Source organism: Alnus glutinosa, chromosome 11 (genome assembly GCF_958979055.1).
Source record: "Alnus glutinosa chromosome 11, dhAlnGlut1.1, whole genome shotgun sequence".
Lineage (NCBI taxonomy): Eukaryota > Viridiplantae > Streptophyta > Magnoliopsida > Fagales > Betulaceae > Alnus > Alnus glutinosa.
In genome coordinates, this window is record NC_084896.1 from 27,533,636 (window position 1) to 27,559,861 (window position 26,226).

Here is a 26,226-nt window from a genome sequence, read left to right on the forward strand (position 1 = left end):
TTTTCAACTTTATATCACATCACATCAAGAAGCAAAAAACACATTCTAAGAAGTAAGAAGTATTAGCAAACAAACCCGTAATCTTTTTCTTGACTCAAGGGTGTAATAGGAGTCTCACATTAAGAATTGTATGCCAAGGAAGAAAATAAATTAGAGTAATATAATGATAGAAACTACATTTATCTTCTATAATTATTCACAACGTTGACATAACAATTTCAACAAACATTTAAATCTGTAATTGTTAAAAAAAAAAAAAAAAAAAAAATTCGAAAGTTTGTTAGAACTGCCACGTTAATATTATGAAATAGTTGTGAGATAAAAATGTAATTTTTAGCATTACACGATATGTTATATGTATTTGAGTTCTATCCTACTAAGAAAGCCAACCCCCCTTGTCTGCCACAATGCTTAGTCATCTATCCCTTACAAAAACATTTCTCAAATAAGATAAGAGGTAGGTAGAAGTATGAGAAAACATTGTCAACTCTTTTCCTACACATCCAATTCCATATAACCTGCACAGACTAATTACCATTAGGGAAAATTTCAAGCACCTTTTTTTTTTTTTTTTTTGGATGAAAGAAAACTTTATAACCAAACACAAGCAACACAAACACTCCAGTAAAAACTGGTACAAAATCCACCCAAACAGGGAGAAATAACCACATACAGTTACATAACAGTAGCAAACCCAGAGCAACTAAACCCAACAAAACGACTCAAACAAAAACAGGAGAAACTACATCACACCAGAATTTTCTTATGCAGATTCCAAACACGAATGAGAACCAAGTTCTCAGCAGAACGCTTGAAGGTGCCCTTTGCCATAATTGCTTCAAGCACTTAGCAGTCCAGTATGTTGATTGGAACAAAAATCTCATCCAAATGACTCGGACGGCCACTTCCCCACTCCAGTGCTTCCCACCAACTCCTCTCACCCTCGATATGCTCTAAATATTTCCTAGATTCTTCAGCATTCCACAGTTTCTTAAGATTTGGACAATTATAGAAACTCAGCCATTCTAAATACCGTGCAATTTTTAAACCACTAGAGATGCTAATTAATTCAGGCACGTAATGAAGCGACATCCTCCTCAATTGCGGGAGAAATTGATCATCGGTTCGATTCGCAAGATACAGTTCACAACTTACTATGGTTGTGATGGAGGGGCAGTCATCCACTGTAAGCTCTTCTAAATTCCGGAGGTGATCAACTACAACTTTTGGGAAAATAGTGGTCAATTGGGGACATGTGCGCAATGTCAAGTACCTCAGACTAGAGAAACACTTTGTTTCTACCGGCCCCTTCCATATGCTCCTTAGATTCTTCATATAATAGATACACAAGTATTCAAGTGATCCAAGACCAGATGCTTCATCCATAATAACTTCAACCTCATTACATTCCCCCACAACACAACATTTTAGTTGCTCGATATTTCCAATCCCAAAATCTGAGAGCTTCCTAACACTTCCATGCTGTTCCAAAAAAAATGCATTTGAATATCGGAGTACCTTCTGAATCTCGCTAGGAACAGTCACACCATTTGTGTATTTCAAACATCTCTCCCATTTTTCCAACTCAAGCTCAGCTTCGCGAGGGAGTCGAGGCATAATGCGCTTGACATGATGGCCAACAGTAAATCTGAAATGTAACAGTTCTGATGGATGCTTCCACATTGCGCTCTTCAATATAAAGTGCTTCAGAAGGTCCACCCTTGGAAAATAAAAATGAAGAGTCTTCAAATTCACCAAGCGACATACTTCATTAATAATAACAAATTTGATCACCATTTCACTGCACTGTTTGTCTTCTGGATTCACACTGATCTTTAACTCCTCTAAGAGAGACAGTGCCGAAATTACATTACGAGGAACCGGTGCATCTGATTGCATGGCACTGCTACCATCACCCATATATCCATAAATTGAAAATTTCAAGCATGTGAGATTAGTTAACTTCATAATCTCCTTAGGTAAATCCATAATCTCTGTCCCTTCAAGATCAAGAACTTCAAGCTGTTCGAGTTCTCCAACTTTGGGCGACAACCTCATGAAACGATGACAGTAACTTAAGAACAGTCTTTTGAGACTGACCAATCTAACAACAGACTCTGGCAAGGACCTGACACCGGTCTTAGATAAGTTCAGGGTTTGGAGAGCAGTCATGTAATCGAAAAATAAGGGAGGGATCTTTCTCAATTCCTTATTATTGTGAAGGAAAAGCTCTAAGAGCATGGGCCACCTTGGATTCTTAGGTAAAACCCTAATCTCTGTCCCTTCAAGATCAAGAACTTCAAGCTCTTTGAGTTCTCCAACTTCGGGCGACAACTCTTTGAAATTATCACAACGACTTAAAATCAGTCTTTTGAGGCTGACCAATTTGACAACGGACTCGGGCAAAGACGAGATACCGGTTTCGGATAAGTCCAGGGTTTGGAGAGCAGTCATGTAATTGAAAAATAAGGGAGGGATCTTTCTAAATTTTTTATTATTGTGAAGGACAAATTGTAAGAGCATGGGCCACCTTGGATTCTCAGGTAAATCCCAAATCTCTGTCCCTTCAATATCAAGAACTTGAAGCTCTTCGAGTTCTCCAACTTCATGCGACAACTTGTTGAAATCATGACAGTTTCTTAAAATCAGTCTTTTGAGGCTGGCCAAATTGACAATGGACTCAGGCAAAGACGAGATACCGGTTCCGGATAAGTCCAGGGTTTGGAGAGCAGTCATGTAATTGAAAAATAAGGGAGGGATCTTTCTCAATTCCTTATTATAGTGAAGGACAAGTTGTAAGAGCCTAGGCCACTTTGGATTCTCAGGTAAATCCCAAATCATTGTCCCTTCAAGATCAAGAACTTCAAGCTCTTTGAGTTCTCCAACTTTGGGCGACAACTTTTTGAAATCATGACAGTTTCTTAAAATCAGTCTTTTGAGGCTGGCCAAATTGACAATGGACTCAGGCAAAGACGAGATACCGGTTCCGGATAAGTCCAGGGTTTGGAGAGCAGTCATGTAATCGAAAAATAAGGGAGGGATCTTTCTCAATTCCTTATTATAGTGAAGGACAAGTTGTAAGAGCCTAGGCCACTTTGGATTCTCAGGTAAATCCCAAATCTTTGTCCCTTCAAGATCAAGAACTTCAAGCTCTTTGAGTTCTCCAACTTCGGGCGAAAACTTTTTGAAATCATGACAGTTTCTTAAAATCAGTCTTTTGAGGCTGGCCAAATTGACAATGGATTTCGGCAAAGACGAGATACAGGTTCTGGATAAGTTCAGGGTTTGGAGAGCAGTCATGTAATCGAAAAATAAGGGAGGGATATTTCTCAATTCCTTATTATTGTGAAGGAAAAGCTCTAAGAGCATGGGCCACCTTGGATTCTTAGGTAAATCCCTAATCGCTGTCCGTTCAAGATCAAGAACTTCAAGCTGTTTGAGGTTAACCAATCTAACAATGGACTCTGGCAAAGACTTGATATTGGTCCAGGATAAGTTCAGTTTTTTTAAAACATCAAAATTAGATGTTATCTCAACTGCTTCAACGCCAAACACCACTGCTTTAGGCTCCGAAGTCATTTGTTTTTCACTTCCTTCTCCTGCAAAAAATTAGATGTAATCTCAACTGCAAAAAATAATGAACCCAAAAGCTCATAGGAGCTAAATAAGAAAAGAAGGATCATGTAAACAATCCTTTAAGTGAAGTCATTGTCAAATTGAACGTTGAAATTCTGCAAAAGTCAGTAAGATAGCCATGACAGATTTACAATTGCTGAACAAACTTTCCAAATTCATGAAATTTAATGTAACTCATTGGCACTAGCTGGCTTTTACAAGCCTTCAACTATTTTAAGAGAATTTAAAATATTTCAACACAATAATGGCATTATGAACAATTTTTGAACCTTCAAACATGATTCCATGTTTACTGAATAGTAACATGACAAATCTACCTTAATTAGGCTGAACTTGATGCCTCAATTGCCACAAAAGTGCCATTACTTTCTTGCTATGAATCACCGATATCCGATACAATATTACGAGGACTCAACAATTTTGACAATTGTTCCTCAAATTTATCATGTCACCTGTATGTTGGGTTGTGGAGCCTGTTCTGAACAGGTACTCCAAGGAGCAGTCTTTTGCGAGGCCCGTCCAGATAGGAGTTCCAGGGAGAAACTTTTTTGAGCTATGTCCGGACAGCGCATTGATGTGTTCGGACACGTAGGGTATGAAGCTATGAAACCCTAGCCGTGTCCGAACACACCAAAAGGGTGCCCGGACACAACTGCTTGAACACTCTAGTTTTCTATTTGAAGACCTATTTTGAGACTGTCTATATGGAGAAAGATAGAGAAAATTGGAGAAACACTGAGAGATCTTTTCCAGGTTTTATTTAAAGGGTTTGAGAGTTGAATAGTTTAATCAACGTCTCTTGTTTTTTTTTTTTTCTCCATCACAGTAAAATTTGCTGCAACTGTGTGGACGCAGCCCTTAGTAATAAACCACGTAAATCTTGTTGTTCTTGTGTGATTGCCTGAAAGTCTTTTATTCCACTATCTTCTTATTTTTCGCATCTCACGAGTCTTGGAAAATAGGTTTTAATTTCCTAACAACTGGTATCAGAGCTTTTTTGGTTTGAGTAAGAGCGATGGCAAGAGAAGAAAGAAAGGTTGGGATCAAGAAGTTCAACGGCACAAATTTTGAATATTGGAAGATGCAGATTGAAGATTATTTGTATGGGAAGAAACTTCATTTGCCTCTTCTAGGGGAGCAACCTGACAGTATGGAGGATGTCAAATGAGCCCTGTCTGATCAACAGGTGATGGGAGTTGTCCCGTTGACAATGTCAAGATCAGTTACACACAATGTTGTGAAAGAGAAGACCACGGCTGGTCTAATGGCGACTTTGTCAGGTATATATGAAAAACTGTCTGCTAACAACAAGGTGCATCTCATGAAATAGCTTTTCAATCTGAAGATGGCAGAAGACACTTCTAAAGCGCAGCATCTAAACAAATTAATTACAATCACAAATCAATTGTCTTTTGTGGAAATTGATTTAGATGATGAGATCCACACATTGATTGTTTTAGCATCTTTTCCAAACAGTTGGGAAGCCATGAGAATGGCTGTGAATAATTATGTAGGGAAGAGTAAACTTAAGTATGAGGATATTTAAGATTTGATTCTAGGTGGGGAAGTGTGCAGAAGGGATTTTGGTGAAGCCTCATGTTTTGGTGCTGCTTCAAACCTCTAGACAAGGGGTAGAAAGAAAGGTAGAAAATCTGATCAGGGCAGATCAGGATCCAAAAAAGGCAGAATCAAATTCAGGTCTAGTAAACAATCAAAATGTTGGAACTGTGGCAAGACTGAGCACTTTAAGAAGAATTGCAAGGAACCAAGGAAGAAGACTAGGAACAACTCTACAAACTTGGTGACATAAGAAGTACATGATGCTCTAATTCTCTCAATCGACAGTCCTCTTGACTCTTGGGTCTTGGATTCAGGAGCCTCTTTCCATACCATCACAATCTGTGATATTCTCGAAAACTATGTTGCTGGAGATTTCGAGAGTGTGTAATTGGCTGACGGATCGACGCTGGATATTGTGGGCATGAGTGAGAGTCCACTGTGACTTTGTATGGAAATTGCAGAAGGTTAGACATGTTCCAGAACTGGAGAAGAATCTAATTTCAGTGGGACAACTGGATGACGAAAGGCATTCCATTAATTTCCATGATGGTAAGTGGAAGGTCAACATTGGAGACAGGATTTGGCCGATGGATCGAAGTTAGATATTGTAGGCATGGGTGATGTTCGCATAAGAGTCCACAATGACTTGGTATGAAAATTGCAGAAGATTAGACATGTTCCAAAACTGGAGAAGAATCTTTTTTCAGTGAGACAACTGGATGATGAAGGGCATTCCATTAACTTCCATGGTGGTAAGTGGAAGGTCAGCATTGGAGCCAAGATTCTGGCTCATGGATACAAAACAAGTACTCTTTATATGACTACCAATATTAGAGATACTGTTGCTGTTGCAGATGCTAGTGCCAATTCTAAATTGTGGCATCTAAAGCTTAGTCATATGAGCGAGAAAGGGATGAATTATTTCTATCCAATGGGAAATTACCAGAATTGAAGTCAGCTGAATCCGACTTATGTGAAGGATGCATTCTTGGAAAGCAGAAAAGGTTAAGTTTCACAATAATTGGTAGAACTCCAAACCTGAGAAGTTGGAGATAGTGCACACAGACTTGTGAGGCCCCACCCCAATGGAATCTCTTGGAGGCTCGTGGTGTTACATTACTTTCATCAATGACTCAAGCAGAATGGTATGGATCTATTTCTTCAAAAGTAATTTGAGGTATTTGAAACTTTTAAGAAGTGAAAGACCATGGTAGAGATAGAAACGAGCTTGAAGCTAAAGTGTCTAATATCAGATAATGGAAGAGAATGCGAAGATGGGGGGTTTAAACAATTTTGTGCTGCTAATGGGATCATAATGGAGAAGATTATCCCGAGGACGCCACAACAAAATGGCGTGGTTGAGCGCATGAACAGAACCTTAAATGAGCATGCTAGAAGTATGAGACTGCATGTTGGGTTACCAAAAACTTTCTGGATTGATGTTGTAAGCATTGCAGTTTACTTGATAAATAGGGGATCATCCGTTTTCTTGAGCCATAGATTACTTGAAGAAGTCTGGAGTGGAAATGAGGTAAACTTTTCTTACTTGAAATTTTTTGTTTGCGTGTCATACGTGCTCATTAATCCTAATGCTCGTAACGAACTAGATGCTAAGTCCAGAAACCGTTATTTCCTTAGCTATGGAGATGAGGCCTTTCGTTATAGGTTTTGAGATGATCAAAACTGGAAGATTATTATAAGTATGAAATGTTATTTTTAATGAGCTAGCAGTGTATAAGGATATGTTAGTTACAAAACCTGTGACTACAGAGCTGGAACTTGAGAATTCTGAGTTTGTCAACTTAGATGAGATTCCTGAAAATACTATAAAGAATGGGAATCAAGAAGCTGAAGAAACTACAAACCCACATGCAAAACAAGGGACACCTACAACGGCTGTTCAAAGGTCTTCCATTAACATAAGACCTCCACAACGTTATTCACCCTCCTTGTTCTATATTACTTACTGATGGTGGTGAGCCAAAGACATCTGATGAAGCCTTGAAGGTTGAAAATTCAACCAAGTGGGAGTTAGCGATGAAGGATGAGATTGACTCATTAGTAACTAACTAGACATGGGAGCTGACAGAGCTGCTAGTAGGAGAGAAGGCTTTGCACAATAAATGGGTGTACAGAATAAAAGGTGAAAATGATGGTAGCAAGCGTTACAAGGCAAGATTGGTTGTCAATGGCTTTCAACATGAGGAAGGTATTGATTACACATATTTTCCCCAATTGTAAAGATGATAACAATAAGAATAGTACTAAGAATTTTAGCGGCAAAAGATCTACATTTTGAGCAGCTAGATGTGAAGACAACATTCCTCCATAGTGAGTTGGAGGAGGATATTTACATGCATCAACCGCAAGGATTCAAAGTGTAGGGTAAGGAGAATCTGGTGTGCAAACAGAGGAGGAGCTTATATGACATAAAACAAGCTCCAAGACAATAGTACAAGATGTTTGACAGTTTCATGTGTAGTACTGGGTTTACGAGGTGCAATGTAGATCCTTGTTACTATGTTAAGAGTTTTGACAACTGCTATACCATCTTGTTGTTGTATGTGGATGATATGCTCGTTGCAGGGTCCAGGATTGGGGAGATTAACAATATGAAGAGACAGCTGTCAAAGTAGTTTGTAATGAAGGATTTGGGAGTTGCAAAACCAATCAAAGGTATAAGAATCATCAGAGTTAGGGCCAAAGGTACGCAACAAGCTTTCGCAAACAGAATATGTGAAGAAAATTCTTGCATATTTAGCATGGATGGAGCTAAATTGGTAAGCACACCCTTGGGAAGTCACTTTAGACTAACCAAGGATTAGTCACCAAAGACAGATAAGGAGAAGGTCTACATGAACAAGGTACCTTACACCTCAGTTACTGGTAGTCTAATGTATGCCATGGTGTGTACAAGATCGAACATTGTGCATGTAGTGGGAGTAGTGAGTAGGTACATGAGTAACTCGAGGAAGCAGCATTGGAAAGCGGTCAAGTGGATTTTGATATATCTGAAAGGCACTTCAGATATATCCCTTTGCTTCACAAGAGCAAATTTGAAGCTTCGGGGTTATGTAGATGCTGATCTAGCTAGTAATATTGGCAGTAAGAAAACTGATAATGGGTTTGTATATACCCTGGGTGGCACAATTGTGCTGGGCTTCAAATTTGCAAAACAATTGTTGCTCTTTCCACAATTGAAGTTGAATATGTAGCCGTGGTAGACGCTAAAAAGGAAATAGTTTGGCTACAAGGTTTCCTGGAAAATTGGGTAAGAAGGATAAGAAGGGCGTTCTGCATAGTGATAGTCAAAGTGCCATCTTTCTTGCGAAGAACCCGGTGTATCATTCAAGAATGAAGCACATTCAGTTAAAGTATCACTTCATTCGCTCTCTTCTAGAAAGTGAACAGTTGATCCTTGAGAAGATTTGTGGAGCTAAGAATCCAACAAACAGGTTGACAAAAAAAGGTATAACTTTTGAGAAACTGAAGCTGTGCACAGTTTCAATTGGTCTTCAAGGTTGAGGACAAAAGGAAGAGTTGTAGTAGTAGTTCCTAAGGCAGGAGGGATGCAGAGCATGAACTTGGCAAGTAGTCCAGTCTTCAAGTGGGAGATTGTTGGGTTGTGGAGCTTGGTATGGATAGCAGCACAACCTGTCAAGACAGGTACTCCAGGGAGCGGTCTTTTCTACGGCCTGTCCAGATAGGAAGTAGGGCCCGTCCGGACAGGAGTTCTGGGGAGCTACTTATTTGAGGTGTGTCCGGATAGCGCGTTCACTTGTCCGGATATGTTGTTTTCTAGTTAAAGACCTGTTATGAAACTATCTGTATGAGAAAGAGAGAAAATTGGGGAAACGCTGAGAGATATTTTCTAGGTTTCTATAGAGGGTTTGAAAGTTGAATAGTTTAATCAATGTCGCTTGTATTTTTTTTCTCCATCATAGTGAAATTTGTTGCAACTCTGTCGACATAGCCCTTATCGGTGAACCATGTAAATCTTGTTGTTCTTGTGTAATTCCCTGAAAGTCTTTTATTCCGCTATCTTATCTTTTGCATCTCACGAGTCTTGGGAAATAGGTTTTAATTTCCTAACACTGTATTTTCTTGAATAAGCTAGCGTTGAGCTACTTAAGGCCCAACTTGAACAACATTATTTATAACAAATCTCCCATGGTGCATTTAGATGATCAGGAAATGACGTGAATTCATAATTTATACTAGGGTTGTACATGCAGGCAGATATTAATCGAAACAACCGCTATCTGCATATGCGGACGCGGATAGCGATTTTAAGATATGTGGATGCGTATCATTTATACATCATATATATATTCCATTCAATAAATTCACCAAAACGACGTCGTTTTCGATTTTGTATAGGGTTATGTTTAGGGCTTGAAGAAAACATTAAACACATGCCCAAAACACTAAAAACAGGCACAAGATATTTTTAAAATTGTTTAAAATATGCCATAATAGAGACCTAAAGAAGGCACAAAAGACTAAAATAGGTCCAAAAGGCCCATTACCTGATATGTGGATTGGGGATAATAACCACAATAAACACACGGATACGGTTAATAATTGCATAATACCAATGCAGATACCTAAAAGTGATAACCACATTTTGCGGATTTGGATATGGCCAATAACCGCATCCGCATTTGCATGTACAACCCTAATTTATATAAGAGACAAAATGAGGGGAATGAAAATATGTTTTTTAAAAATATTTTGTGGTTGAATTTATTTACTTTTTTTTTTTAACCCAAAATAAATGTGTTTGAGTTCCTATGAATTGCAAGACTTTGGTTGTGGCAATGGTGATATTGGTGGTGACAATGTAGTGGTAGATTGATAATTCTGGTGATGGATGTTGTAGGTAAATTAGAGTTAGTTGTTACGATTCAAGAAAAGTACTAGTCACATTTAAGCTATTCAATATTAGAATTAGAGCTCCTAAAGTCACTTATAAAACTTCTCACATGTTAAGGAACCAATGTAGGACTTAATATCCTGCAACACTTTCACAATTGACCATTCCAATGCAGGATTTTATTTTTAGGGTGTCACAATCTCTCATATCCTTTTCAAGGCCCACATCACGCTACAATTACCAGTATCAAACAATAATACTAGCTAGGTTGCTCTAATACTATTTATCATGACCTAAAGAAAGTATTAGCTACATTTGCACTTTTACTCCACCCAAAAAAAAAATAAAAATAAAAAACAAACACTAGTCAATTTTATAATTGAGGTTCCTCAAACTCACTTATAAAAGAAAAATGCTTAGAATACTAGAGCTTTTACTACAAATTCTTTACAAACCAATATGTAGTAGCGGACCCAACCTTTTGAATATGGGGAGGCCAAATTGAAAAAAAAAAAAAATTGGGGGGGGGGGGGGGGCTAAACTAAAAAAATAAAAATAAAAATTAGGGGTAAATTTTATTTTATTTTTTTAAAAAAAAAAATGGGGGGAAAATTTTGGGGCTTGGGGGGGCTTGGCCCCCCTGGCCCCCATGTAGGTCCGCCCCTACTGATATGGCAATCTATAATTTGGGAAACGATTAAGAATGTATGGTTGACAAACCATTCATTTACTAATTTAATTGACAAAACAATATTATTTGTTAATCATTTCATTAATTATAGACTGTCACGTCAGTTTATAAAGAATTTGTTGTAAAAACTATAGTACCCCTAGCATGGGTCTTTATAAAATCTAATCTCACCTAATAAAGAACCAATGCGAGACGTAACACCCATACAACACTTTCACAATCGACCCATTGAATATGGGACTTTACTTTTGAGGTGTCAAATCTCTCTCACTCAAATTCCCCATGTCCTTGTTAAGACCCACTTCACACGACAATACTCCAATGTCACACGGTGTGACTAAGTTGCTCTAATACCATTTGTCACGACCCAAGAAAAGTGTTAACTACATTTGTGTAATTATTAAAAAAAAAATAAAAAAAAATATAGTCTATATTAAGATTGAAGTTTCCTAAATTCACTTATAAAATTCAATTTCACTTAAAAAGAAACCAATATAAAACTTAACACTCACGCAACATTTTGACAGTCCACTCACCCAATATAAAGCTTTACTTTTGGGGCATTGCTTCAATGGTGATGGTATTAAGTGAAGATAGTGTAACAATAGTGTATAAAATTGGTAATTGTTACTGAAGTGGTTATAAGAAGGTAGTTTTACAAAAGTGGTTATAAAAGTAATTGTAACAGAAGTGTATACATGTGTACATGTGTGCATGTCTTGAGTACTAAATAAGTACCTAAAATAACTAAAATTAATCTAATATTCTTCAAAATTCTTTCCAAATTTCAGAGTAAAAGAAATCAAACTAAACAAAAGAAATTAACTGGATTTAAAGAAAGAATTACCAGCCATATCCAATTGCTTATAGTTGTAAACGTTGACTTGGGGATTGAACTTGACCTTGTAATCATGGCCCATCATGGAGGCACGCCAACTGAAAAGTTTAAGGGAATTCCAATATTGCAAACCTTGAACCTCATATTTTCCATGTGCTTCAAGTTCAGTTAGCAACTTCTCACCTTTCGATGTTACTATCACTCTACTTCCCGGACCAAAACATATGGAGTTTCCAACTAATGCGTTTAGTTGTTTCAAGTCATCCACACAATCAAGAACAATAAGAACTCTTTTGCCCTGAATTGTTTCCTCAATCAAATTGATTCCTTCATCAACATTATTAATACTGGGAATATTCTTCATTTTCAAGATATCATAAAGAAGTTGTTTTTGTAAATGGACCAAACCATATTTGGAATCTCTTGAAATTTCGCTGATGTTTGAAATAAAACTACTTCCTTCAAATCCACCGCATATTTCATTATAGACAACTTTTGCCAAGGTTGTGTTAACTTTTCCTCCCATCCAAGACATGCCCACAATGCAAATGTTACTTGTTTCAAGATTTAAATCTTTAATCATTTTAACACGAGAATCCATACATTCCGAGTCTTGGAGAACTTTCATTAAATCCAAAACTTCTTCAACAATCTTATCGATTTTTTCAGACCTGATCATAATTCAAGTGGAAAATAGAACAAAATAAGCACAAGAAAATAAACAGTAGAGTGAATAGTGTGAGTGTTAGTAGGTAATACCAAAAGGATGTTATCATCTCAGTCATTTGAGATTAATATGTCATGGCAAACAATTAAGTTAAATCAAAATTATTAAAAATATCATTCAAATCTATTGCTATGTAATTTCTTGTCCTACCCAATGCAAGGCCATAATTTTATTCTATTTTTTCCTTTTTGTCATTTTCGACAAAGCCATCAACCTTTTTAACGAAATGTTTGGTTAGCATATCATTCCTTTTAGCTTAATAGATTTGCTGTTGGAACAAGTGGCTCATATTCTCTCAGGGTATTTTGGAGTTTTCTAAAATACATCTGTACAATTAAGATTTTTTTTTTTTAATTATGTGGGATAATTGCATCACTGATCTTTGAGGTTGACCTAAATTACAAATCACTCCATGTGATACAAAAAGTTAATGGAGAGTCCCTGTGATAAACTATAATTACGAAACACTTCCTTAACTCGTTTTTCGTCTACCAAATTAGCAAATTCTGTCAGTTTATCACGTTATACCTAATAGGAAATTGACATGTAGCCACCTCAGGTCTAGGGGAGGCCGTGCGTCACCCCCCAGATGTGGCCGGGCCACCCCCGGCAACCACCCCTTTGCTATTTTTTTATTATTATTATTTTAAGTTTTATTTATTTATATTTTTTTATTGTAATTGACACGTGTCAATTTCTTATTGGGTATGACGTAACAAACTAACGGAATCTGTAAACTTGGTAGACGAAAATAGGTTCAGAGAATGATTCGTAATTATAGTTTACCATAAGAACCCTCCATAAACTTTTTGCACGACATGGAATAATTTGTAATTTAGGCCAATCCCACGGACTAATAGTGCAATTATCCCTAAGTATATTATGATGTAACCCTAAATCATATACTAAAATATAGTCGTTCTCCTGTGGATGTATGCAAATTTTCGAACCACATAAATATGTATCTTGATTTTCTCTTACTCTCTCTTTTCAATTTCTTCTTATTCATCACTATTGTACACGGTAACAACAATTGGTGCCAGAGCCAAATCTACGATGGCTAGGATTGGCCAATCTTCTGCAAAATTTGATGTGATGAAGTGTTTGTACGTATTCCTCTCTTTTGTTTTTTTTTTTTTTGTGAGAAAAATTTATATTGTGTGATAGTAAGATTTTGGTGTATTGGAGCTTTAGGTTCCAAGTGATTTTCTCTTTGCTATTTTTGTACTCTATTTTTTATAGTGAATTTTTTCATGATCGCCTCTACCAGTGAGCGTATCACATTGAAAAAATCACTTAAATCTTAATGTTATTGTGTGTGATTATCTTATCTTATTTATCGTAATTGTAATCATTTGCACAACAAAGTAGGTAGTAAACAAAACTTACAAGAATCTTTATATCACGTGTCAGTTTTGTCTAACTAAAACAACTGTCTAACTAATGATCAGTTTAACTTTAACAACGTACTATACACAACTGAAACAACTCCCCAAGTGTATGACATTTTATCTAAAAAAGTTATCTAGACTTAACAATTATAGAACCAAGATCTCTCTCTAAGACGCATGATATCTATATCTTTATATATATACAGGTACGTAGAGTGAGTATGGAACAGGAAATCATGAATTAATTCAACTCAAAAACTAACTTTTCTATTTAAAATTATATTGTATATACGCTTTAATTTTATTATAAATCCAAATATTTACCTTAGTTAAGCATATATATGTACATGTAAAAGTCTAGAGTAATGCTACACATCATCCCTTTGTCCTCCTTTTGTCCTCCCAAAATTGATGTGACTCTTAAAATCACCATTGAATTTTTAATATATCACTATTGAATTTTGATCCAATGGTGATTTTAAGAGCCACATCAATTTTGGGAGGACAAAATGAGGACAAAGGGATGATGTGTAGCATTACTCAAAAGTCTATTCCAAAAAATCAAATTTGGCTTGCGTCATTTACTCCTGCCCCTCTATATATTTGTGATTTTGGACTTTATGTCAAGGATTTGTATTTGGGTTGTACTTTTGTCCGCTTTAATAAGATTGAGTCGCTTATTAAAAAAAAAATATATATATATATATATATATGCTGAGAATTTTTAATCTCAAGAATTATATGGCTTGATTGGAATGGTTCACAGAAAATACTCTATAAAAAAAAAAAAAAAAAAATAGAGGCATGAATTGTTTTCAATTTTTTTAGAGAGAGAGAGAGAGAGAGAGAGAGAGAGAGAATTATAACTCAAAAAGTAGTTTTTTTTTTTTTTAAAAAAAAAAATTCATTTGGTATTAACAATAACTTTTAGTCTCATATTCGCTTTTGACATGATTTATGGTGAGGGGACAGGCCTCTTAAGCTCTGTTATCCAGCTTTGTACACTATTGCATGTTCTCATGATGCTTGGTGGTGGATAATTTGTCTGTGGTAGGAGGCGTGGTTCATTAGAATGTTCTCTTTACGCGCAATGCTCAGGATTGGGAGGTGGAGATGGTGATATCCTTTTATGAACAGTTACACTCTATTCGAGTTCGGCATGGGGAGATTGATAGGGTGGTGTGGAATCCTTCCAAGAGGAATTTTGAAGTGAAAACCTTCTATAAAGCTTTAGTTTGTCATGAGGCGGCATCTTTTTCTTGCAAGGGTATAAGGCATGTTAAAGCTACGAAGCTGGTGGCGTTCTTTGTTTGGACAACGGCTTTAGGAAAATTTTTAACTCATGACAATTTATGTGGACGTGGTATTGTGGTGGTAGAGTGGTGTGTTATGTGTAAAAAGCATGAGGAATTTGTTGATCATTGTCTTCTTCATTGTGTTGTGGCACAGATTGTTTGGAGTTCATTTATAGCTTATTCGGGGTGGAGTTAGTTATGCCTAGTAGTGTCTTGGAATTATTAAGTGATTTGGGCACTTTGATGGGTTGTGGTCCTGTTAACCGTATTTGGAAGTAGGTTTCTTTATATGTTTTGTTGGGCTTGTGGCGTAAAAGAAATTCTAGAATTTTTGAGAATGTGGAGGTGCCGGTTGAGGCTCTTTGTATAAATGTGCTTAATATGTTATATCTTTGAGTGTCGGTGCATAGCCCGAGTAGTATGCCATTCCTTGATTTTTTTTACTTTCTTATTTGTTTCTTTTATCTGTTTAGGGGCACTTTTGTATATTTTCTGTGTACTAGGGTTGTGTCCCTTTGCGCTTTTTAATGAATTCTTACTTATTAAAAAAAAACATCTTTTAGCTCCTGTGTCCAGAACTGCATGTTAAAAAAAGGAAGAAAATTTTCACTCTTTAATTATTTTCATGTCCACTAAAAAATTTACTCATTCAACAACTTTACATCAACAAAAAGAATCTAGAACTACCTGGGAAAAGTGGATTCTAAGTCATGCACACAAGACCACTTAGGTTCCGTTTGGGTTTGTGATTTCAAAAAGTGCGATTGTAAAATAACGATTTCAAAACATGATTTTTAAAAGCGCAAATAAGCGTTTGACAAAATTATAAATTGGCATTTAAAATTATGCGTTTTCAAAAAAAATACCTTCTTACCTGAGATTTGAAAAGGCATATATTTTCTGCGTTTTCAAATCGCAATTTCAAACGATCTATGTTTTAACGATTTGATTTAAAATCTCAATACCAAATGTACTCTTAATCAATCTCATTATTTCTGAACTTGAATGACTGTTTGGTTTGTTGGTTAAGGTAGAAATTATTTACAGCATGAGCGCGCAATCACACTTGCCCATTAACACACAATTTTTTAAAAATAATTAAAAAAAAACCACGTTTTATTTTCTTGTTGGGTTTAATAAAAATGTAGGATTAATGTGAATTTTTAGTTTATAAATTTAAATACAATGATGATTAGGAGTTATCACGTACGTACAATTTCTATTACTCATCAGTAATTAGCTAGGGTTTGCTAGAATTCTTGTTGAAGTTGATATTGAGGATGAATTTCCGAAAGAGATTGATCTAATTGGTTTTGATGGGGAAGTCATTAAGATAGGAATTGAATATCCGTGGATACCCATAAGATGTAAGAATTGTAGCTTATTTGGCCATGCTACTCATACCTGCACCAAAATTGAGAAACCGTTATGGTTTTCTCGGAGACAAGAACCAGTTGAGGTACCTAGGAATTTTCCTAATAGGGTGGAGCAGGTTAGAAGGCATATTGATCCAGGGGTTTCAAAGGGTAACTATTGGACAGTGGTGAAGTCCAGGAAAACTCCAAAGAAAATTGTTGATTTGGATAATAGTCACCATTGGTCCAATTCTTTCCAGTTGATAGCCAGTGCTAGTGGGCAACATTTTGATCAAGAGGCAGTGCAGAGGTCCAATTTGGAGTTGCAGCAAGAATTGGATGAAATGGGATTTGCTGGATTTCCTACTCCTATTGATAAAGGAAAAGGAAAACTGGAGGAAGAGAGGAGGATGGGCATTTCGGGGGGGTAACACCTCATTCATAAACATTATTGTTTGGAATGTGAGGGGTTTGAACCTCCCTTTAAAGCAACCAGAGGTTCGGAGATTAGTTCAGGAGAAAAAGGTCCATTTAGTATGTCTTATTGAAACTAGGGTGAAGGAGGCTAAAGTTGTAGATATTGTTTCTGCACTCTTCCCTTCTTGGCAATATAATTTCAACTATGATAAGCACTACTTGGGCAGAGTTTGGGTGTGTTGGGATAGTAGTATTTTTGATATTTCTGTTATGGAGAAAACAGATCAGAGCATTAGTTGTTGTATTCATTGATAAGCGTCGAATGTTGCAGATTCAAGCCCCTTAACTTATATATGTTAATTCCTTGACATTGTTATTTGTTTGATTTTATGTTGTTTTTATTGTTTTCAGGTTTTAAACAAAGATGCAATTAATTTCATTAATTTTGGGCTTAAAGCACACTTTAAGAAGATCTAGAAGATATGTTTAAGCTTAACCAATCATAATAGAAGACCTATATGATGTGGTAAAGTTTAATCAAATCAAAAGAAGGATTAAATCGAAATTTCTCCATTAAGAGTCAAAATCGGATTGGGTTCAAATTTGGATTCTGCACATATCTCAGTATTTTAATCATAACTTTTGACTCAGATATCAAATTTCAATGAAATTGGTGGCGTTGGAAAGCTAATAAAAATTTAAACATATATGTCAGATATAGCTTTTCCCAAATTCGGACGTTTAATATGCCAAAATTGCCTCGTAATAAAAGACCGCAATCCTGGACGTATTTGGAATCATTTTCCTACTTAGATTGAAGTTTCAATCTCCTACTTGGATTGAAGTTTCAATCTCCTACTTGGACAAGAAGACTCAAGAGATGATTTTTCTAGAATTTCAAGGGATTCTAGGACTTGTGTGCTCCCTATAGATAGACCCCTAAGCTTCAAGAGAGGGGGTGCTTAGTGCTTGGGCTTGTACTTAGATTTAGACAGAAAATTCTTCTTGGAGGCCTGACAAGTGGAGAAGAACATGGCAGGAGGCCATTCGAGCACCACGATGAGCGGCTGAATTCCTAATAGGGTGTTGATGTAGCCCTTTTCAAGTAATGATGGTTTGATTGTATTTTAGTTTGGGATTTTTTCTATGCATGATGGTTGTATAACTGTAAGAATTGATCTTAATGTTTATATTCAATCATTATGAATTTCTTATCTTGTCTTAGAAAATCTTTTATATTGATTGAATTCAATTCTTCATATTTTCTGTGATTATGTGAATGATTATTATACAACGGTTTTAATTGATATATGATCAAGAGGATTAGATAGACCATGCCTAGGAAAGACGGATTGTACTACATCCTAGTTTAGTGTAAGTTAGGTAGACAGTCCGTGCCAACCAAAGATGGGTTATACTATTCCATTGATTGTGTGTATCCTATTAAAGACATAGTTAGTCCATGCCTAGGGAAGACGGGTCGTACCCATCTTAGTGGTTAGGTGGACGGTCCGTGCCAACCGAAGATGGATTATACTTATTCTTTAGAGGTAATTTCTTGACTACTCGAGTGAGACGAGCCCTATATCATGCATAGTATGAATTTTCCTTGTTAATTTATGATTGACCATTGTTATGCGGTGAGTGGTGAGTGGTGAGTGGTGAAATCAATTCTCTATTCTTTCTCTCATCCCTATCCTATTTACATTCATGTCTTTTACTTTTATGTATTTATTTTTAGAAAACAAAATCAAATCAAACATTTTTCTAAATTAAGTTATATTTAATCTCGAAAAGCTTGATAATCATACCCCTGCAGTCCTTGAGGTTCAACACCCTCTCTATAGCCTTATCCTACAAGGATTCATTCTATTGCGAGTGGTTAATTTTATTATTGATATATTTTGGTAAACAAAAGACCACATCATTCATTCTATCAAAGAGAAGCTTGATTGGTTTCATACTTTTGTCTATGGGGCTAATAAACCTATTGAAAGAAGACCTTTGTGGCAGCATCTTCACTCCATTAAAGCAAGGGTTTCTGGTCATCCTTGGATCATTAGTGGTGATTTTAATGTTGTTAGGAATTTGGATGAAAAGTGGGGCTCGGATAGTTTGAATACTTATGAAGTTGAGTTTGTGGACTATCTTAATGAGCTTGAGGTTACTGATCTTAGGTTTTTTGGCTGTTTTTTTACTTGGAATAATCATAGTGAAGGTCCTAGATTTGTGGCTCGAAAACTGGATCGAGTTTTGGGGAATGAGAAATATTTTTGCAATTTTGGGAGCTCCAATGTTGAGTTTCTCTCTAGTGGTGTTTTTTATCACTCTCCAGCATTGATCTCCATTGGCTCTAGTGTTAGTTTTGGCCCAAAGCCTTTCAAGTTTTATAATTATTGGACTGAGCATCAAGATTTTATGAGTTGGGTCTCTTCCTGCTAGAATAAGGAATTTCATGGAGTGTCAATGTTTAGATTATACAGCAAGTTAAAAGCTCTGAAGGCTATGATGAAAGTGAAGAATGCTGCCTGTTTTGGTAATCTGAGAAGTAAAGTGGTAGAGGTTCGTGGAAAGCTAGATTTGGCTCAGAAAGCTGTCCAGGATACTCGGGGGAGTGCTGGTAGCCTACTTAAAGAAAGGGAGTGTCTTCATGCCTATGTTTCTATAACAAAGGCTGAAGAGGCATTCCTTAGGCAGAAAACTCGAGTGCAGTGGCTATAATTAGGAGATCAAAATACTGCTTTTTTTCATCTGATGCTTAAGGCGAGGCAGGTTAGAAATTATATTTCTTTCCTGTATGATGAGCAAGGGCATAAAGTTGAGGATGTTGATCATCTTAAAGGTCTGGCTAAAGATTTTTATAGGAAGTTGTTAGCCTCTAAGTCTACAGTTTTCACTCATGATCTTGCTACTAGGGTCAATGGTTTGATTCGCCCAGCTATTCCAGAGGAGCATGTTAATCTCTTGATAAAGGTTGTTACGGCAGAAGAGATACGGGATACTATGCTCAGCATGAAGTCCAATAAAGCTCCTGGGCCAGATGGTTATACTGCTGATTTTTTTAAAGCATCTTGGTCTATGGTGGGGGCTGATGTGGTGGAAGCAATACAAGATTTTTTTTTTTTTTTTGTTTATGGGAAGCTTCTTAAGGAAGTAAATGCTACCATTCTTACCCTAGTCCCTAAGAAGACAAATGTTGCAACTATGGGGGACTTTAGGCCGATTGCTTGTTGTAATGTAATTTACAAATACATTACAAAATTTTTATCTAACTGCATGCTTCCTGTGTTGGATTCTGTAGTGGGCAGAAATCAATCAGCTTTCATTCTTGGACGAAGCATCTCAGAAAACATTTTGTTGGCTCAAGAATTAGTCAAGAACTATCATCGGAAGGAAGGGCAACCTCGGTGCACTATGAAAGTTGATTTAATGAAGGCTTATGACTCGGTGGATTGGGATTTTATCGTTCGTTGCCTATCCTGTTTTGGTTTCCCTTCAAAATTCATTAAATGGATTGAGGTTTGTATTACTCCCCGGTTCTCCATTTCTTTAAATGGTTCTCTGGTGGATTTTTTTAGGGGTGCTAAAGGGTTAAGGCAGGGGGATCCTTTATCCCCTTGCCTGTTTGTTATTGCCATGAAAGTTTTTTCTAGAGTTCTGGAAGATCACACTAGTACAAGGGAGGGGTTCAAGTATCATCCTAGGTGCTCTAAGTTAAGGCTTACTCACCTTTGTTTTGCGGATGACTTACTCATTTTTTAAGAAGCTAATTTGTCATCTATTGCTGTCATTAAGAATGCACTGCTGGAGTTTGAATAGATTTCAGGTTTGAAGGCAAACCCCTCTAAAAGTTCCCTGTTCTGTGCTGGAGTTTCTAATGGAATGAGGGCACTTTTGCTTGAAGATCTGCAGATGAAGGAAGGTCTTCTCCCGGTCAGATATCTTGGGATCCCTCTGATTTCCTCAAAGCTATCAGCTGGGGATTGTAAGGCTCTTGTTGATAGAATTACAGGCAGGATTAACTCTTGGACTTCCAAAAAACTTTCTTTTACAGGTCGGTTGCAGTTGCTGTCCTCTGTGCTTTTCAGTCTCCAAGTATACTGGTCGAGTATCTTTATCCTTCCTAAGAAGGTTCTCAAGGATATAAGCCAAGTTGTTAACCGTTTTCTTTGGAATGGTGGGGTTGAGGATAATGCAAAGGTAAAAGTGGCTTGGAAGGATGTTTGTTTTCCTAAGAAGGAGGGAGGTTTGGGATTGAAAGACTTGGAGTCTTGGAACACCTCGGCAATTATGAGACATATATGGGTGATGTTTGCTTGGTCTGACTCTTTGTGGGTGGCTTGGGTGCAAGCCTATTTGTTGAAGGGGAAGAGTTTCTGGAATATTTCTACCCCTCAAAATGGTTCATGGTACTGGAGAAAGCTCCTCAAATTTCGACATTAGGCTAGAGGTCTGATCCGATTTGAGGTGGGTACTGGAGAAAATATCCATTTATGGATGGATAACCGGCATCCTTTTGGTGCCTTAGTGGAGAAGTTTGGCTTTAGAATTGTGTATGATTCTTGTAGCAATTTGGAGGCCAAATTAAGTTTTGTCTTGAAGGATGGTATTTGGTGCTGGTGACCGGCTCGCTCTGAAGATCTTGTAGAAATTCAAACTAAACTTCTAGAAGTGCACTTGGGTATTGTTGATTCTCCTGTTTGGACCATCTCCCGTTCTGGTGTTTATGTTAGTGCAGATACATGGAACCACTTCTGAATTAAGAGAAGTTGTGTCAACTGGTGGCCTTTGGTTTGGCACTCTTACTCCATCCATAAGCAGAGGCTTTTATTCTTTGGTTGGTGTTTAAGAATAGACTTACAACTGGAGATCGAATGCTTGCATAGGGGTATAAGGACGACACTGCTTGTGTATTTTGTCGGAATGGTACAGAGAGTAGAAATCACCTATTTTTTGGTTGTGGGTTTTGTTCTCGCTTATGGCGAACTTGTATGGAACAGTGTAATATACCAAATCCTCCAAATGATTGGGAGGATATTCTTGAGGAAGGGTGTCGAAGTTGGAAGACAAAGGCCATGAAAGGGGTTCTTTGTCGGTTGGTGCTGAGTGCCACCGTTTATGAAATTTGGAAGGCTCGTAAGGCTATTCGGCATGGAGGACAGATCAAAACTGAAGAACATATATTGAAATCTATCATATGGGAAGTCCGGTATAGAGTTTCGGGGAAGAGAAATTTTAAGAAGAATCTGGAAAATATTAGTTTGTGTTTGAACTGAAACATTGATGTTAATGTTTTGGTTTAATCAGGTTGTTAGTTGATAGATGAGTTTTCAGAGGTTTCCTCTGTTTTGTTTGTGGTTTAATTGGTTTTGTCGGTGTTTGTATAGTACTATTCTTTTTGTTAATATCAATTTCTACTTATTCATCAAAAAAAAAAAAAAAAAAAAAAAAGCTAGGGTTTGTCCACGTAAAAGGTGTACGTATTTCCACAATAATTGGAACATGCAGAATTAATTTGTTTCAAATTATTATGATTGATGACCATTTAGATTAAATTTGGATTCTAAAATAATCTGAGAATTTTTTCTTTAAATTTTGACAATTCATTTTAGCTGCACTTTAGTTCTATCAGTTTTTATCTAAAATTTTAAAGAAAAGAAAATGACAATAAATAAATAAAAATTAAAAAACAGAAAATGCATGAAAAAGCAAGAGTCCGTAGCCTGATACCCAGTTGCATATTTTTTCTTGAGTACCCGGCTCGCAGCTTCAGTGAGAGCTGATCCCCGTCTCGGCAATCTCTTCATATCGGTCCGAAATTCCTCTTCTTGCCTAGAAAATTTTCACTCTTTAATATTTTCATGTCCACTAAAAAATTTACTTGTTCAACAACTTTACATCAACAAAAGAATCTAGAACTGCATGGGAAAAGTGGATTCTAAATCATGCACACAGGACCACTTAGGTTTCGTTTAGATTTATGATTTCGATCAAAAAGTACAATTTTAAAATAATGATATCAAAACGTGATTTTTAAAATCGCAAATAAGCGTTTGACAAAATCGTAAATTGGCATTTAAAACTATGCGTTTTGAAAAAAATAAAATACCTTCTTACCTAAGATTTGAAAAAGCATATATTTTCTGCATTTTCAAATCGTAATTTCAAACGATCTATGTTTTACGATTTGATTTAAAATCACATTTTTTATTTACAAAATCACTATACCAAACGCATTCTTAATCAATCTCATTATTTCTAAACTTGAATGACCGTTTGGTTTGCTGGGTAAGGTAGAAATTATTTACAGCATGAGCACTTTAAATACTTGCCCTCTAACACACAATTTTTTTTTTTTTTAAAAAAAAAAATCGTTTTATTATCTTGTTGGGTTTAATAAAAATTTAGAGTTATTTAAATAATAATAATAAATAAATAAAAAATTAGGATAAATGTGGATTTGTAGTTTATAAATTTAAATAAAATGATGATTAGGAGTAATAAAAATTTCTATTACTCATCAGTAATTAGGGTTTGTCCACGTAAAAGGTGTATTTCCACAACCATTGAAACATGCGCGCAGAATTTGTTTGAAATTATTTTGATTGATGACCATTTAGATTAAATTTGGATTCTAAAATAATCTGAGAATTTTTTCTTTGAATTTTGACAATTCATTTTAGCTGCACTTTAGTTCTATCAGTTTTTATCTAAAATTTTAAAGAAAAGAAAATGACAATAAATAAATAAAAATTAAAAAAACAGAAAATGCATGAAAAAGCAAGAGTCCGTAGCCTGATACCCAGTTGCATATTTTGTCCCGAGTACCCAGCCCGCAGTTTCATTGACAACTGATCTCCGTAGTCTCGGCAATCTCTTCATATCGGTCCAAAATTCCTCTTCTTGCCTAGAAAATTTTCACTCTTTAATTATTTTCATGTCCACTAAAAAATTTACTTGTTCAACAACTTTACATCAACAAAAGAATCTAGAACTACATGGGAAAAGTGGATTCTAAATCATGCACAAAATCTATGTTTAAAAGCATAAATAAACGTTTGACAAAATCATAAATTGACATTTAAAATTATGTGCTTTTTAAAAAAACATCTTCTTATTAGAGATTTGAAAAAACATATATTTTTTGCATTTTCAAATCGCAATTTCAAACAATCTATGTTTTACGATTTAATTTAAAATAATGCTTTTTATCTACAAAATCGCAATACTAAACGCACCTTTAATCAATCTCATTATTTCTGAACTTGAATGTCCGTTTGGCTTGCTTGGTAAGGTAGAAATTATTTACAACATGAGCGCGCTATCACACTTGCCCATTACCACACAATTTTTTTTTAAAAAAAAACCTCGTTTTGTTTTCTTGTTGGGTTTAATAAAAATTTAGGATTATTTAAAAAATAATAAATAAATAAATAAAAATTTAGGATAAATGTGGATTTGTAGTTTATAAATGAATTAAATATATTTTAGTCTCCCAAACTACCACACTTTCTCCGGATGGCCCCCAAAACTACCAATGTTTAAGATTCTAGCCCCCCAAACTACCACTTTCTGATTTTTTGGCCCCATCTGTCTATTTATGCTGTCAATTCTAATATAAATTGACCAAAAACCCGAAAATAGCCATCCCTTAACCGTGGAAATCTCAAAGTGTAAGAGGGGTATTTTCGAATTTATATTTAAAATTGACGGCATAAATGGACGAATGGGGCCAAAAAATCAGAAAGTAGTAGTTTGGGGGGCCATCCAGAGAAAGGGTAGTAGTTTGGGAGGCTAAAATATATTTATCACTTTATAAATTTAAATAAAATGATGATTAGGAGTATTCACAATTTCTATTACTCATCAGTAATTAGGGTTTGTCCACGTAAAAGGTGTATTTCCACAACCATTGAAACATGCGCGCAGAATTTGTTTGAAATTATTTTGATTGGTGACCATTTAGATTAAATTTGGATTCTAAAATAATCTGAGAATTTTTTCTTTAAATTTTGACAATTCATTTTAGCTGCACTTTAGTTCTATCAGTTTTTATCTAAAATTTTAAAGAAAAGAAAATGACAATAAATAAATAAAAATTAAAAAACAGAAAATGCATGAAAAAGCACGAGTCTGTAGCATGATACCGATTTGCAAATTCATCCTCGAGTACTACCAAGCCGGAAGCATGCGCAGCTTCAGTAAGAGCTGCTCTCCATCTCTGCACTCTCTTCGTATCAGTCCAAAATTGCTCTTCTTGCCTAACAAATGCTTCCCAAAAAGTTCCAGTCTCTTTTTGGATATCCGAGGGATCCATATGATAAAATATGGGAACAAGAGCCTGGCCTTTGGTATTCTTACAGTGCACGATCTCCACAAGCTCATCAAGACACCTACTGGAAGAAGCATAGCCTTTAGAAAAAAATACAATGGCAATTCTTGAACTTCGAATCATGTTGAGGTCTGCAGTGAAGATGTTCTCCCCTCCAACTGGATGCGGCTCCTGATCATTTGGTAAGGTGGGAATTCGGGCTCTCTTCAAGGCAGCGCGAAGGCGACGAGTGAAGTCCTTGTTAGTGTCTTCAACTACAAAACTCAAGAAGACGTCGTAGTCATATGAGAGAGGTTTGAGAAGTTGGGAAGATGATTGAGAGGTTTGAGCAGCCATGGAAAAGAATGTGTATGCAGTGGTTGAGTTTGATCGTACTGAAAAGGGAGACTAATTCTGTGACTCTGTGAGAGTTAAATAGGAGGGGTAGTCTGATAAAAATAAATAAATAGGAGGGGTAGAGACACGAGTCAACATTTTTTAATCGTAAATGGAACGCAAGGGAGTTGCAATTGAAAGAAGAAAACTAGAATCGAAGTGTATGTTTCATAGCTAGCTTGTTATGTGTGAAGACCAAGAGAATGGAGAATGTCATAATCAAACTCTCTGTAGATCTGGATCTATACGACTAGAAACTATTTTATGCCTCAAACATTTTGTCATTATTTTTCTTCTTTTTTTTTTTTAATGAAACTTCTTCAGGAATATCCGGATCATTCTTTAGACTTGTATATCAACAACTTACCCACCAAATTGACCAAATTAAAATGCTTTTTTTTTTTTTTTTTATTGAGCATACGAGCATTATTAGTAGCCTCATCAGATTTTATTCACCAAAATAGTTAAAAAAAAAAATTTATTTTATTTTAATGAGTCACTTTTTTAAAGCACTTGTAACAGCTTCACCATTAATTTTAACCGTTTACTATCACTATTCTATTTAAATAATACTTTTTGAATTTTTTTATATAATATCTAAACTATTTAGCAATTTGATGGAAAAATAAAAACTAAAAGGAGAGCAGGCAGTCGAACCAAATTTTACACATCAATGGCGGACGCCAACCTCGCCTACCTCTCTCTCCTCCTCTTCAATGGTGTTCGTCAAAGG

General features: G+C 36.0%; 1 protein-coding gene across 1 annotated transcript; it reads right to left on the reverse strand.

Annotated features, from left to right (window-relative positions):
- Window positions 1–521: 521 nt before the first annotated feature.
- Window positions 522–25,511, reverse strand: LOC133882491 (disease resistance protein RPV1-like). Its single transcript, XM_062321680.1, has 5 exons — window positions 24,934–25,511; window positions 23,589–23,693; window positions 22,517–22,618; window positions 11,611–12,272; window positions 522–3,599 (listed from the first exon to the last, which is right to left on the reverse strand). Exons 1-5 carry the CDS (start codon window positions 25,452–25,454, stop codon window positions 847–849), a joined length of 4,143 nt encoding a protein of 1,380 aa, XP_062177664.1. The 5' UTR covers window positions 25,455–25,511; the 3' UTR covers window positions 522–846.
- Between the last annotated feature and the right edge of the window lie 715 nt (window positions 25,512–26,226).